General features: G+C 57.9%; 1 protein-coding gene across 5 annotated transcripts; it reads right to left on the reverse strand.

Annotated features, from left to right (window-relative positions):
• Positions 1 to 4,183: 4,183 nt before the first annotated feature.
• Positions 4,184 to 14,085, reverse strand: LOC132524075 (zinc finger and SCAN domain-containing protein 2). Of its 5 annotated transcripts, XM_060155920.1 has the most exons (4): positions 13,903 to 14,085; positions 10,267 to 10,369; positions 6,551 to 7,441; positions 4,184 to 4,927 (listed from the first exon to the last, which is right to left on the reverse strand). In XM_060155920.1, exon 3 carries the CDS (start codon positions 7,411 to 7,413, stop codon positions 6,799 to 6,801), a length of 615 nt encoding a protein of 204 aa, XP_060011903.1. In that variant the 5' UTR covers positions 7,414 to 7,441; positions 10,267 to 10,369; positions 13,903 to 14,085; the 3' UTR covers positions 4,184 to 4,927; positions 6,551 to 6,798. The 5 variants fall into 5 exon arrangements, with proteins under 5 accessions (XP_060011903.1, XP_060011902.1, XP_060011905.1 ...); XM_060155919.1 differs by lacking the exon at positions 10,267 to 10,369; XM_060155922.1 differs by lacking the exons at positions 10,267 to 10,369; positions 13,903 to 14,085 and adding an exon at positions 9,801 to 9,903.
• Between the last annotated feature and the right edge of the window lie 406 nt (positions 14,086 to 14,491).

The raw sequence follows: 14,491 nt of genomic DNA on the forward strand, positions 1-14,491 counted from the left end.
TAACATGCTTGGTCTGAAGCATCTGCGTTTGAAATGCTACCCAAGTCTAAAGCTAGGTCGAGAAAAGCAGTGGGTATTTGTTCTACGTGGGTTTCACCATCTCACAAAGCACATGGCTACCTCCAATCTGTCCATCTACCAGCAGCTCTTTGATGAAAGCCTACAGCACCACGCAGAACTAAACAAAGATGCTGCTCACGATCTCTTGTCTGTGCAAGAGCCTTGGAGCGTGTATCCCGCTGAGACACTGCCTTAGGTTGGGGTCCTTGGAAGCAAAGCCTGAGTCAAGGATTCTGTTCAAGGGGAACGAGAACTGTTGGGAGGTGCTCTCTGCAGAAGGGAAGTGGGAAGTGGGCTCTGGTGGAGGAAGGAGCCAGGGATGTGGTCTCAGCAGGACCCCCGGGTCGCCTGTTCCCTCGGGAGCCCCGAGCAGAGGCTGCACTTGGAGCTGGCCCCTCTGGGGTCAGCAGTCACTCGCAGTGGTAGGGGTGGGCTGGGGGCAGCCCCCTGAGCTGGGCAGCTGTGAACCATTAACAGCCGATGCCCATGATAGCTTGGAAAGGGGATCCAGCGGGGCACAGCCATGGCACACACCCTCTCACTTGGGCGTTATTAGGGTGAGGAAAGTGAGGCTTCGTGATGTTTTGAAGGGAGGTCATAAGGTGGGTGCAGAGACCAGGTGGAGGAACTGCTCTGCTTTCTCGGGGCTGGCCTTTTCCTGGGCTTTTCTCTCCTGTGCTGTGTTCTGTGCTAATGGAAAATTCTCATAAAGCCAGGCTGGGCCGGCCAGGTCAGGATGGGCACGGCTGATGAATGCTCTGCTCCCCAGGGCGGGGGTGGGGGGCAACCGTGGATGGGATCCTGGACCCTGGTGGAGGCAGCGTCTCGTCTCTACACCCCACAAGCTGCCTAAGAAAACACACGCTTCAGTTTGCTCCCTTTAGACAGTAGGGTCGATGGCATGTCGGAGTCAAAAGGTCCCCCTCAAAGAGGGGGGAAGTGAGGTAGGGCAGACCACCTGCACACACGATGACGGCCTGGGCATCTTGTTAAAAGGCAGTTTCTGGGACTTCCCTGGTGGTCCAGTGCGTAAGACTCTGCACTCCCAGCGCAGGGGGCCCGGGTTTGATGCCTGGCCGGGGAACTAGATCCCGCATGCATGCCACAAACTAAAGAGTCTGTGTCCCCAACTAAGACCCGGCACAGCCAAAATAAATAAATATTTTTAAATAATAATAATAATAAAAAACCCGGTGGTGTTTCTATATATATATTTTTAAATGCCGTTTCTGATTAGAGACGGGAGGGGGGCTGTGATCTTGCGGTTATAACAAGCCACCAGGAGTCCACTCGCCCGCCTTCTCGCCTCTGGGCTCCCCTGGTGGACCATCCCTTCCCCACGCGCAGACCACGGGCTCCAGGCGGAGCTGACCCTCTCCAGGCAGTGTGTGCCCAGGCCTGGCCATCCAGCGCGTGGCGTCCCCCAGGCCTGGTGCGGCCTCTGCCCTGGCAGCAGGCATCGACCGATTCCAGCCGACGACAGTCAGCCCTGCAAGGGGTTCAGAGCATCAGGGAAGGAGCTGAGCCTGAGCTGGCGGAGGGCCCAGCTACCGCCCGCGCCTTCCTGCCCCGCGAGGCGAGGCGGGAGGCAGCTGACATGAAGGAGGGCGGAGCCGGCGTCACGGTCAAGTCCCCGCCCTTCTCAGTTACTGAGCCTGCGGTTCCCCTTTATGGTGTTCGTGGATTTGAGTTGAACAAGGATCCTGCTTGATTCACCTACATCAGCCCCGGGTCTCAAAAGACCCTGTCGTTGCGTTACTACCGCTTAGGACCCTCTTTGGCTGATAGAGACAATTGATGCGACCCCAAATCTGAATCAAAGAGTAAGGCACAGAAGGAAGGTTCTGGAGTGAGCCTTGGCCACGAGCAGGCCCAGCCCCTCACCAGGAACAGGAGGAAGATCGCTCATCCGCGTCTCGGCAGCGCGGTGGCAGGCCTGGCGTAACTCCAGTCTCCAGAGCCTTCTGCTGCGGAAGACTCCCGGGCTGTGAAGTGGCAGTGGCCGGGCCCACCCGCGGCAGGAGACAGCGGCAGGACAATGACGGCACGCCTGCCCCTACGTGAGACTTTGCAGTGTGCACAGAGTACATACACATTCATCCGATTCTCACAACCCACGAGGCAGGAGGAACAGATAAGGAGACCAGGGCCAGGAGAGAGACGCGACCAGCCAGGGCCTCTGGGTGGGGATGGGCCAGCCCACCTGAGGGTGCTGAGGGAAGCACCTCGAAGGTTCTCAGCAGGTCTGCCTCGCTGTGCACCGAGCAAGCTGCCGGGGGACTGCCCCAAGGGGCTCCGGTATCCATTACCCTCATCCAAGTAGTGGCCATTATCCATGTGGGGGAGCCCGAGCTGACTCACTGCTGTGGCTTTGGAGCTATGCGACCTTGAACGTAACTCCTCAAGAAATGATGGAGGCGGAGCTGGAGGCCACCTCCCTGCTCCCAGCTGAGCCCCAAATGACCACTCCTCACATGAGCTGATGTTGAGAGAACATTGATTCCCCTTGGTCAGCTCCAGCAAGCGTCAGCAACCTAGGGAGATGTCCAGCCTGGACATCCACTGACACACGCTCCTGCGGAGTCGGTGGGGGTGGGGTCTCCCTGTCCCACTGCCCCGAGGAGGGGAGAACCCAAGGCCTCCTGCAGCTGTTATTGCCCAGGAAAGCCAGCCCACAGCCAATAAGATACACTCACCAGAGGACCCACATCCCCCTCCCCATCACACCTCCCATCACCTCCCACCCGACAGCCTCCAGCCCTGGACCCACCAGCCAGTTGGCAACTACTTCCTGAGTGCTGTGAGCCCAGCCCTGTGCTACACCCTGCTGGGGTTCAAGAAGGAATGACACAGCCCTTGCCTTCAGGGAGCTCCCAGTCTCAGTGGAGGTTTCACATGCACACGCGCGTGCGCACACACACACGCACACACGGGAAATGGGAGTACCGTAAGTCCCCGACATACGAACGGGTTCTGTTCCAAGAGCATGTTCGTAAGTCCAATTTGTTCATAAGTCCAGCAAAGTTAGCTTAGGTACCCAGCTAACACAATTGGAGGGCAAGCTGCAATTTCACTCACGCCTGACGCTGATGGAATGCACGCTCACATCTTTGAAAGTTCGCAATTTGAAGGTTCATGTGTAGGGGACTTACTGCATAAGACTCCACACGAATTTCAGGCGTGTGATAGTGTGTTAACACGGGGACTGTTCAGAGGAGGGCGGAATGTGGGCTTGGTGGTCGGGAAGGCAGCCTGGTGGAGAAGAGGGCTTAGCTGGGGGTGGGGGTGGGGTGGGGGGCACAGGCCAGAGCAACAGCAGGGGAAACAGAGGCAGGACCGAGGAGGGAGATGAGAGGAGAAGGGGCATCTGTGAGGGTCCCCTGGGTTGGGCCAAGGATCGGAGAGAAGGAAGTTCCAGAAGCACAGGGCCTCATTTCTCTGACCTCCCCCAGAGCAGCCTGTTATCCCAGAGCCTGGCATATGGCAGACGGTAAGAACCTACAAGCAAACTGCACTGGAGACAGGAACCCATGGGGGCCTCCTGGCAACCCTGAGCAAACCTCAGCTCAGCCCTGGGACCTCTCACCTCAACACAACTCCCCCACGCCCCGCAGCACTCACGTCCCTGGGATTTGACCTACATTTCAGGACTAAAGGCCTCTCTCCACCTCCAAGGGTTTCACTAACTATAAGCTACCTCATGAAGTCCGGTTGTCATCAAAACCCAGGCCCGCCCTAGTCGGTCCCTCCTTTTCTGATGGGTGGTCCAGTCTGGGGAGGCTGGGAGCTCCAGGCCAACCTGCGCAGGTGTGAAGCCCGGAGGAGCCCTCGCCCTGCTGCTGGCCCGGCACCCCTCCTCCTGTTCCGCTGTGAAGTCCGGACACACAGAAGCTTATCTGCCAGCCTCTCTCCCTGCCCGGAGCCAGGGGGCCCCAGCAGGGAGGCTCTACTTCCTCCCCAGCCCTCCCCCTATCCTGCCGAGCTCCAGCCAGGTACAGCCCCAGCAAGCAACCACAACCCAGAGAAGACCAGCCCAGCCCAGCGAGCTTCCAGCAACATCTGGGGAAGGGAAGAGAGGCCCCAGAAACCTGATGCGCTGTTTGTTAGGTCTGGGAGAAAAGAGTGACTAAAAGAGGCCCCTCCTCAGAATTCTTTATTCTGAACAAGGGAAGGAAGGGCAGGGGTTGGGGAGGGCAGGGGATGAAATGCTACTCGAACGGAGGCCCTGACCCGGGGCTCTGTGTCAGGTAAGGAAGGAGTGGCGGGTTAGTCCCGGGGCCGAGGATCTCGGCCTGGAGTCCAGGAGCTCCTGGGATTGCTCGTAGATTCTTGCATCTACGTGACTATCTGTGTCTTCCTGGGGAGAAGGTTCATAACCTTTGCCATCTTGTCAGAGGGCTTCACGACCCCAAAAGTGTTAAGAACGTTGCTCTGAAAGGAGAGTGAAGCCTGCAGGTGTGTGCACACCCGGGGGAAGGTCTTGTCTCTGGAGCCGAGTCTGCTACCAACTTGCTGTGTTCTCCTAGGCAGTTCACCTCCCGTCTCTGGTGGGCCAGGCGGGAGCAGAGAAGCAGGCGTCCCACACAGGCACCGTCCCTGCTGCCACGGGAGAGCGGAGGCTCACAGCCAGGCAGTCAGCACGAGCTCTTCTGCGGCTGTGACTCCCAGCAGGTCCGGGGAGTTTCTCCACCAGGGCGCAGAACCTGCCTCCAATTCCAGGCTCCATGTGTCCCTCTGCTGTCAGCTCCCGAGGTAGGTCTTCTTAGGGGACGTGTCCTCATGCCGGGGCACAGGCCCAGGGCCCCATTCCTAGTCACTGTGTCAGATGTGCCTTGCACATAGCCCAGAGGTCCTGTAAAGTCCTCATCTGTTCACAAAGACAAAGAGACCAGGGTCAGGTCTGGGGTGGGACGTGGCCCTGCCCAGCCCCCGTCAGCCATCTCTCCAGGGCTACGAGGGAGCAATCATGGGCCCCCTGCACCCATCCAGGACTTTGAGTCCTCTTAGCCCCTACCAAGCACCCAAGCATTACTAATCCCATTTACCAATGAGACAACGTGGGTTCAGGGCACTTGGTGACTGGCTCCAGATGTCCTGGGTCCCGATTTAATCTCTTAATCTCCACCACTAAGTACTAGTCCACAGTGCAACAGCCACCTAGGGGCGGCAGGCAGAGGACAACTGATCGCTGAGAAGCCCCGTGGCTCTAAGGAAGGGCAGAGCGCAGGGATGGGTCTCCAGCGCTGAGCACGGGACTGGGTGTGGAACAAGGGCTCTATGAGAGCAGGTCCTCTGCCAGCCCCCAGCTTCCTTCCTCCCAACCCACTACCCAGGATGCCATGTCCCCTTCAGACACCCACAGCCCCTAGCAATGCCCCTGCCCAGGCTCACATTCCCACATCCCCAAAGTCCCATTTTCCCACCTGTAAGAGCCTCTCTTAACAATGATACAGTAGAAATGAAGGGTCTTGGGGTCCAGAACCCAAAATGAGGTCCAGGCTTCTACCGCTGCACCGCTAGCTCCTACGTGTGATGTAGGGCCAGCTTGGGTGAGTCTCAGTGTCCTTGTCTGCCAAATGGCTGAGAAGCCCAGGCCTCCGAGCATCAACTTGGAATCTGAGGCCCGGGGGACGGGTCCTGGCTCTCCCCTTTCTCACTGCATGACCTCGGCCAAGCCTCCTGGGGAGCCTCCCTTTCTTTTGCCCGGATGACCCCAGGACCTCGAGGCTCCTGCCCGTCCCACTTCCATCTCTCCTCAGTGCTTCCAGCTGTCCCTGAGCTGCACTTGAGATCACTGGGCTCTTCCCATTAAACATCTCAGTGTCCCCTCCCTCTGCCACAAAGTCCTTTGTAGAGCAAATGTGAACCTCCAAGGTAGGACCCCTGCCTTGGAAACCTTCCACACCCTTGTTCTCCCTATCCGTCCCCAGGACCCAGTTCAAGCCATCAAATTGCCTTGGGCGACACCATTCACCTCGCCTCCCAGAGCACTTTGCAGTCTGTCCCCACAAGAGCCGACAGTCGGCATCACCCTGTATGAGCGAGCACCCCAGGGGACAGGGCCTGTGGCTGTGCTCTTCCCAAGAGCCCTGCGCAGCGCACTGCTTGGCACACTGGGGCGCTCAATTAATGACGTCACCCTCTCTTGTCTGCTAACAGCAATTACAATCCTCACAATATACCAGGGAGGAGGACCCCTCATCGTTAGCCCCAGCTCACAGATAAGCAAACTGGGCCATGAAGTGCAATGACTTCTCAAGGGTACCAAACAGTAAGTGCTGGCGCCAGGAGACCCTAGGGGCTGCGGGTGGGCTTGCGGATTGTGGAGAGCACCTCCTCCAGGTCGCTTTCAACTCTGACATTCAGGAAATGAAGATCTAGTAAGAAGCTAGTCGTAGACCTAGGAGCTCACTACGCCCCACCTCCCTCACCTGTCCCCACCTGACCCCGAACAAGTCTGAGACGGGCTCTGGCCAGCGCCGGGTCTCACCTGCTCTAAGCCGGGTGGGCCTGCGGAGGAAAACCAACGCAGGGGCCCAAAGCAGCCGTGTGCAGCCAGCCAGAGGGTCCTGGGGAAGGAGCGGAAGGAGGCGGCCCACTCCTTTGAGACCCCAAGCCAGCCCTCCCAGTCTCCCGGGATCCCAGCCAGAGAGGGGGCCGAAGCCCAGCGCCATCTCCAGAGGTCACGGATGCGGCTCTGGGGCAGAAAACAGCCGGAGGCAGCAGGTCCAGCGCGCATCAGAGCACGCGGCCTAAATGGGCCGCCTGGCCCTCGGGCCCGTGGCCGTGGCTGCGCTGGTGGGTCTTGAGCGAGCCTTCGCGTGCGAAGCTCTTGCCGCAGCGGGCGCAGAAGTAGGGCCTCCGCTCCCCGAAGACGCCGGGGCGGCGCGGGTGCGGCGCGGGCATGCGCGCGTGGGTGCGCTGGTGGTTGAGCAGGAAGCGCGGCTCGCGGAAGCAGCGGCCGCACTGCGTGCACTGGTGCGGCTTCTCGCCGCTGTGGATACGCTGGTGCGTGAGCAGGTTCTGCTTGAGGCTGAAGCAGCGCCCGCACTCGGGGCAGGGGAAGGGCCGCTCGCCCGTGTGGGTGCGCTGATGCACCTCGAGGTTGTGCTTGACGCTGAAGGCCTTGCCGCACTCGGGGCACACGAAGGCGGCCGCGCGGCCCACTCCGGCATGCGCCTTCTGGTGCCGCACCAGGCTGGGCTGCTGCGAGAAGGTCTGGCCGCACAGTGGGCAGCGGTGCGGCTGCTCCTCCGCAGGGTGGTGGATGACCAGGCCTCGATCGTCCCCCAGGCCCTCCTCCCCGTCCCCCACAGGGGGGGACCTGTCCCCGGAGGACGCCAGTTCGGTCATGGGCGCTTCCGGCTGCAATCACCGGCCCCTGGGGAGGCAGAAGCAGAGAGAGTAGTCAGGGGGCACCCGAGGATCACCCAGGCCCCAGCCTCAGGGAGGACACTCCCCTGGGCGCCCACGGCTTCCAGAACCCGCCACTCTCCAGTCCTGTTCGAGCCTGTGTCCCCCTGCTGGAATGCCCTTCTTTCTCCTTTACCCCTAATCACATCCTACCCCTCCTTCAGGCCTTTCTAAAATGACACTTCCTGCTAGAATCCTTCCTTGACCTCTCCAGCCCCTCCGGAGCCACGTGACCCAACCCTGTGACCCTCACTCATCACACAGCATGCTGGTCTGTCAGGCCACCTCTGTCTCCCTGCCCTGTGAGCACCTTAAGGACAGAGATGCTTGCTTTTTTTTTTTTTTTTTTTTTTACGGTACGTGGACCTCTCACTGTCGTGGCACAGGCTCTGGACGCGCAGGCTCCGGACGCGCAGGCTCAGCGGCCATGGCTCACCGGCCCAGCCGCTCCGCGGCATGTGGGATTTTCCCGGACCGGGGCACGAACCCGTGTGCCCTGCACCGGCAGGCGGTCTCTCAACCACTGCGCCACCAGGGAAGCTCAAGAGCTGCTTCCTTTTGTGCCCCGCATCAAACACTGTGCCTGCCACACAAGGCATTGAATAAATGCTGATGAGTAATATTCAGGGACTCCTAGTATTGTAAGTTATACTGAACCTGGATGCGTCTTATCTCTCCAACCAGATTCTCAAGAAGGGGGGTAGGGAGGTGCATCCCCAATCTGGAGGGAAGGGTGGGTCAACAGTGGTTTAAAGATATTTTTGCAAAGCTTCAAAAAAGAAACAAAAGCCCCGTAAACTTGAAAGTAACCTCAGTTAAACATTAAGGCAGCAGCTCTTTGTTTATCAAAATGAGGCATGCCTGTAAAAGGTTTGCAAGTCACTGAACCACACTGTGAGCTCCCAAAGGGCGGGTCTCAGCTTGATTCCTCTTGGCATCTGGCATCGCCCCAGCAAAGCCTGGCCCAAGGCTGAGGAACACTCAACGCTCAACAAACACCCCCAAGTTCAGTTCCATCCCGTTCACACTGGTTCTCCTAAGGATCCTCTTTCCCAGGGCACTGTGTTCCTCTTAAATTGTTTCCCACTGTCCTCACAACAGCCCTGAGGAAGGGGCAGGCTTATTGAACCCCATTTTATAGATGGGGAAACTGAGGCTCGGTGAGGCCCACTTACTTGCCCAGGGTCACACAGCAAGGTGAACCAAGACTAGGCCTTAAGTTTCCTCACTGTCAAAATCTCTTTTCAACATAGTAGTTGCTCACCAGCTAAGTTCCCCTCAAAACACACACACACACACACACACACAAGACCACCACCCTCCTGGCCACCATCACAGCGCCATCAATACCCAAAGGACCACTGCTTCTGGGGCACTGTCTGCGGCCACCACCCTCACGCCTCCCCAAAACCCTAGGCTCCTGCTCTGTAGAGCGCTGGGGCCTGCTGGGAGGGAAGGAGCTGGCCACTCCCCTGCATTCCCCCACCCCCAACTGGGAAGCTTGCTGGCCCTTCCCCTGGTCCTCCATGCAGACCTTCTCCACACTTCCAGATCTCTCTGCTAACCACAAGCTCAGTGGACCTATCGGCAGAGTGGGGTCCCAGAGGCACCCCCTCTGTCTCCCCCTATCCTCAGGCTGGGGTGGAACGCCACTCACCCAGGAGAAGGGGACAAGTACTACTTGCAATAGACCCCACCCACAAGTCTTTCCCCAGGCAGCTGCATGGACGTTTGCAAAGAGAGATCATCGCTGTCCCCTTGGCCAATCTCAGCCCGGCCTTGTCTCTGGGCAGCCTCCCCACTCCCCAGCTATACCCCTGACCAAGGGCCCCGCCCGCCGAGAGGGTCCAAGGCCTTGCCCCCCCTGTCTCCCCAAGGTTCCTCCATCCCATCCCACACTCACAGACCAGGCTGCGCCCCAGTTCCTCCGGCCTCCAACAGTGGCTCTTTCCTCGAGTCTGCGCTGCCCAAGGCAAATACGGTAACTCTCCGCAGCGCCTCCCGCGCCCCTTCCACCCTCATAAAGTCGGCCAGCCTTCCGCACCGCTGTCCTTTTCAAATACCGGCATTAATCAAAAGAGCTGACCCCACCCACCCGACCCCCCCGCGCACAGCCTTGCCAATTCCTGAGGCCGGAGCGATCCTGGAGAAATATGGTAAACTCTGCGTCGCAACCCCACCCCCACTAAAATATGTAGGCCTCCCACTCTGCTGCAGCAACCCACCCCATTCCGCTACAAGCACCGGCTCCCTTAGGGAATTCATGCAACCCACGCCCTCCCGCTCCCGCAGCGCCCGGGGGGAACCGCGCAACCATGGATAAATACATAATTAAGTCGCTGCGCTCGCCACTCCCGGAAAGGGTCTGCGCGGCTCCCGGCAAATACGGTAGCGCGCCTGCAGTGACCCGCCCCCAGGGGCCGGCACTGGCCTCGGTAAATACGGTAATCTCCCGCCGAGGCCCCAGCCCTGGCCTGGCCCGAGACTCACGTGGCGCCGCCTCCCCAGCCCTCCGTCTCCTCCGCAACGCCGCAGTCGCCGACGTCGCCGCAGCCGCACAGCAGCCCCGTGAGGCTGGGAGGTCTAACTCGCCAGCAACCTGGCTGGCGGAACAAGGAGGGCTGCGAGCCCAGCGCCCGCCGGGACAGGAGAGGGAACCATGCGGGGGCCGGTCCGGGGGCAGAACGCCCCAAGGGCCGGGTCGCCCCAACTCCCTCCGGGCCCCCTGCCCCAGCCATTCCCGGTTCAGGATTCCCCGAGGCCCCAGTCCAGCAGTTAGAGCCTCATCCTCACCTCCCTCATCCTACGGCAGGGCTAATAGCCCGGTCAGGCCCGCAAACTGACCCCAGCGCCTAGGAAACTGGGTCTGGGGGCGCTGGAGGGACAGAGCCTTTCCCTGCAAGAGAGAGAAGGGAGTGAACGCAGGAACGCCCCCGGCAGAGCCTTTCTGAGCAGGGGTTTCATGGGTGGGAGACAGAGCCCACCCTACCATATGGCTCGGGTTATGCTATTAGGATGAATGGGGGAATAGAGGAGACACACCCCTACGGTCCAGTCCTCTTCAGAACTGAGCCCATTATAGTCAAGACAAAGATATTCTGTGAAAGAGCCATTTATAACACCCAGGGGAACCAGCTGACGTGCACAGGGCGGGGCTGAATTCGTTTCCAAATGTCATTTAATAATACCCCTTACTTATATATTACTTCTCTTATTACAATGTCCTTTGTCATATATTATCTCGCGGGAGCCTTCCAATAATCATGTGCCGTCTAAGTTATACAGGTATTATTATCCCATTTCATAGATGGGAAAGTAAAATAAAACTGAAACACAGAGCGGCTCCCCCACCCTCCCTACTCCCCTGCAACCCACAGCTCTGAGTGGCAGAGCTCAGTGGAAAGGTAGGCCCAGCTCACTCTCCCTGGCATCACCCTGGTATCTTGACCTGCAAACAGAAACAGTGTGCCGACCAGGATGAGAAGTAATCATCTCATCCAGAGTGAGAAAATGCCTCCAAATTTACATTTTGTAGACAAAGAAACTGAAGCTGGAGAAGGAAAATGATTTTTTAAATTAAAAGTGCTAGAGGAACATCAGCTAGCCTTTTCTTCCCCGGCCCTCTGTAGCTGCCAGGTGGATGAAGCAGCTGGGATTCCGGAAGGTCCAGGCAGGGCTCCTTACAGCAGACAGTGGATATGGCTGTTAGGGTGGCATTATCCCTGATGAGGGGCTTTAGAAGACACAGGCCTCCCAGCCTCAGGAGGTCCCTCCTGCAACTCTGCAGGCGCCCAGTGTGCCTTTCAGAGCCTGGGAAATGAATTCCAGGTGGGGTCCAACCCTCGGAGTAAAACCAATCCCTTTCTCCCGACACCAGACCTGAAGGTCAGGCCTGCCAGCTTTCACATCTCGCCCCGTGGACCAGTCCATCCCAGCAGGTCCACCCTGGGTCACTCTCAGCCTCTCAAGGACCCACCCCCACCCCTACCCCCAACCATGCTGCTCCTGTGGCCCCTCACCGAGGTGTGTGGAGCTTCATGAGTGAGACATCCCAAGGAGATTGGTATTTCAAATAGAGGCAACAGGGAGGGAATTCTGGGAAGCCCAAAGAAATGAATCCACCAGGATAGATGTTTACCCCAGGGCGCTCCCCTGGCATTAACAAAAGGACCCCCTAACCACTGATGATAACCCGTACCCACACTCCGCCCCGGGGCCTGTGGAGCTTGGTCCATGGAACAGCCATGCCTCCCAGCTCTCCAGCTCTTGTTGCAAAAGTCGTCACCTGCCAGAGGGACCAGCTTTCATCCCTCCCGCAGGCCGCAGGAGAAATGGGGACACTTAGTAAATGACCAGAATTTTTCAAAGGCAAAATCAATAATATACCTGAGGATGTCACCTATATTTTTAGCAGCATTTTCTAGGTAACCTGTGCCAACGTAGAAAGGAACACGGCTGGGGATGGGGGAGGGGGAAGCCGACACCACCACCTATAACTCATCTCTCAGTGGGAATGCCGAGGGCTCTGGGAGGCCTCCATCCCCTGCCCTGCGTCTGTGAGTGTGACTTCTGCTGAGTCACTTCGTTTCTCTGCTTTCATACACATACTCTCCCACACGCACCTCCCCTTCCGTTTTCACGTGCTGTGGTGAGCACAATAGAATGGAAGCGCAGAGACATTCTGCAAATGCAGCCATGCTTCTTCGCACAGGCAGGGCCAGAGGCTGGCAGGGCGACCCCACCACTCCACAAGGCTCATGTGACAGCCGCCCTCTGGCCCTAACAAAGGCCTGGGCTTCTCACAGCCGAGAACAGCTGGCCCGTGACCTCATTCTGGGAAGAGGCATGTGCAGCTCAGCCGAGTCCTGCCCAGGGCACGGTATTCCCTCCCCCACCTCCAGGGTACACCGGCTGGACAAACGATCCCCAGGTACTCTTCCGGACCCGCGTGGTCCCTCGCAGAGATCAGCCTGGTCATCCTCTGGCTCCCCCGGCTCTGGGCTGCATCCCCAGGGCTTCTGCACTCAGCTAGGTGACCATGCTGCCCCCTACCAGCTCCTCCCGTCTCCCCAGATTGGACGGTGATCCCTAACATCCCTCCCTAAGGCACCTGTGCTGACTTCAGATAGGGATTTAGCTCACTTTTGTTTTCCCACCAGGTCCTGAGCTCCAAAGGGCAGGGACTGTGTTTTCAGCATCTCTGTATCCCAAGTGCCCAGCATATCATAGGCCCTTGGTCAATGTCTGCTGAATGAATGAATGCACGTCTGCAGATTCCACCTAAGAGTGGTGGAGGGAAAAGGTGGCCCCTCGGCCAGCAGGTGTGCCGATGTAATGTAAGGGATGAGGGGCCCCAGACATGGCTCTGAGGGCTAGGAGGCACTGCGAGACCGGAATGGTGATGTGGGGCTCTGGGCACGAGTTCACATCTGCTTCAAAGTTCTTTTTCCTTGAAGTTAAAACCCAAGATGTGACCTAGGACATCAGTTCAACCTCTAAGCTTGCAGTGTGCTTGATACCAGTTAATTTCTATGGCGACTGAGCTCTGTTTGGGGAAAGTCCTTTCCTTCTTCTTCCGTGGTACAACTTCCATTGCCACAAATGCCGTGCAAGTAGCCACACGGGGAGGTTATTTTTAAAATGACCATAGCTCTCATTTATTGCCTGCTGTGTGCCGGGTACTACACTGCATGCCCTACATAGGTCCCTTGCCCAAGGCCCCGCAGCTTACATGGTAAAGCCAGAAGTTAGCCCCGGAACTGACTCTACCCACGATTCCCAACGTCGAAAGAAAGCTCTTTCTAGATTGGGGTGAGGGGCAGGGCTGAGAGAAAACATTTCTACTTCTTCTCAATAGGAGCATTATTCCCAGGGCTGTACTGTCCAAGAGCCACACATGGCTTTTTAAATTTAAATTAATTAAAATCAAATAAAATTGAAATTTCAGGTCCTCAGCCTCACCCGCCACAGGGAAGGGCTCGACAGCCACACGTGGCTGGTGGCCATGGTTTTGGGCAGCACAGATCCAGAACATTTCACCATCACAGAAAGTTCTCCTGGAGGGTGCTGCTCTAGGGTATTGCCCCCTCCAGATCTGAGTGACCCGGGAGACACCATTCCCTTTTTTTTTTTTTTTTTTGCGGTACGCGGGCCTCTCACTGCTGTGGCCTCTCCCGTTGCGGAGCACAGGCTCTGGACACGCAGGCTCAGCGGCCATGTCTCACGGGCCCAGCCGCTCCGCGGCATGTGGGATCTTCCCTTACCGGGAAACGAACCCGCGTCCCCTGCATCGGCAGGTGGACTCTCAACCACTGCGCCACCAGGGAAGCCCACCATTCTCTTTTTAATCCAGAGTTCAGCCCACGGGGACCCATTCATTTCCCGCCCTCCGCTAGGATCTAGTAAGAGCAGTGATATGAGAAAACATACCATCTTCAGCCACAACACTCCTCCTCTTGCCAAAGGTCAAGGAGAGTTCTTTACCAAACCCAAATTACTTTAAAAAGAAAAACCAAAGGCCTCAGCAGCAGCCCCTACTCCTGCCGGGCGCTCTCTACGAAGTCCCTGCCGGTCCCGCTCTCTCCCCTGGTCAGGGCACCTCTCCCTGCAGCTCCCTCGGGCTGGGCAGCCTGGAACCACACCCTCCCAAGCAGGCTGCCGCCTGGCCAGCTGACTCAAAGCTCACGTTCCTTGCCAAGGAGGAGCATTTTCCCCGTACCTAAGTCATCCGTCTTAGCTGCCAGGCTGCTCCTAACAAAGGACACAAGGGTGACGAGGGCAGTTCCTGGAACTCCAACCCCACCAAGCTCATCTGGTGCGCTGCAAGTTTGGCCCTGGGTCCCCATCGCAGACAGGCACTTACCTGGCTGTGGACAGGCTATAAATAAGTCTTTTAAGATCTTGGTTTATTTACTCATGGTTGTTTTCTGTTCCTCCATGCAAGCCTTTAATCTCAGCATGCTCCGGAACATTTTGAACTGCAAACCACGAGGGTAGGTCTGACCTTCTTGTCTTTGAT

This window comes from Lagenorhynchus albirostris, chromosome 8 (assembly GCF_949774975.1).
Source record: "Lagenorhynchus albirostris chromosome 8, mLagAlb1.1, whole genome shotgun sequence".
NCBI classification, from domain to species: Eukaryota; Metazoa; Chordata; class Mammalia; order Artiodactyla; family Delphinidae; genus Lagenorhynchus; species Lagenorhynchus albirostris.

What these genes read in the sequence shown, in the direction of transcription:
- LOC132524075 (XM_060155919.1), bottom strand. Translation starts at nt 7,413, where the DNA reads ATGACCGAACTGGCGTCCTCCGGGGACAGGTCCCCCCCTGTGGGGGAC.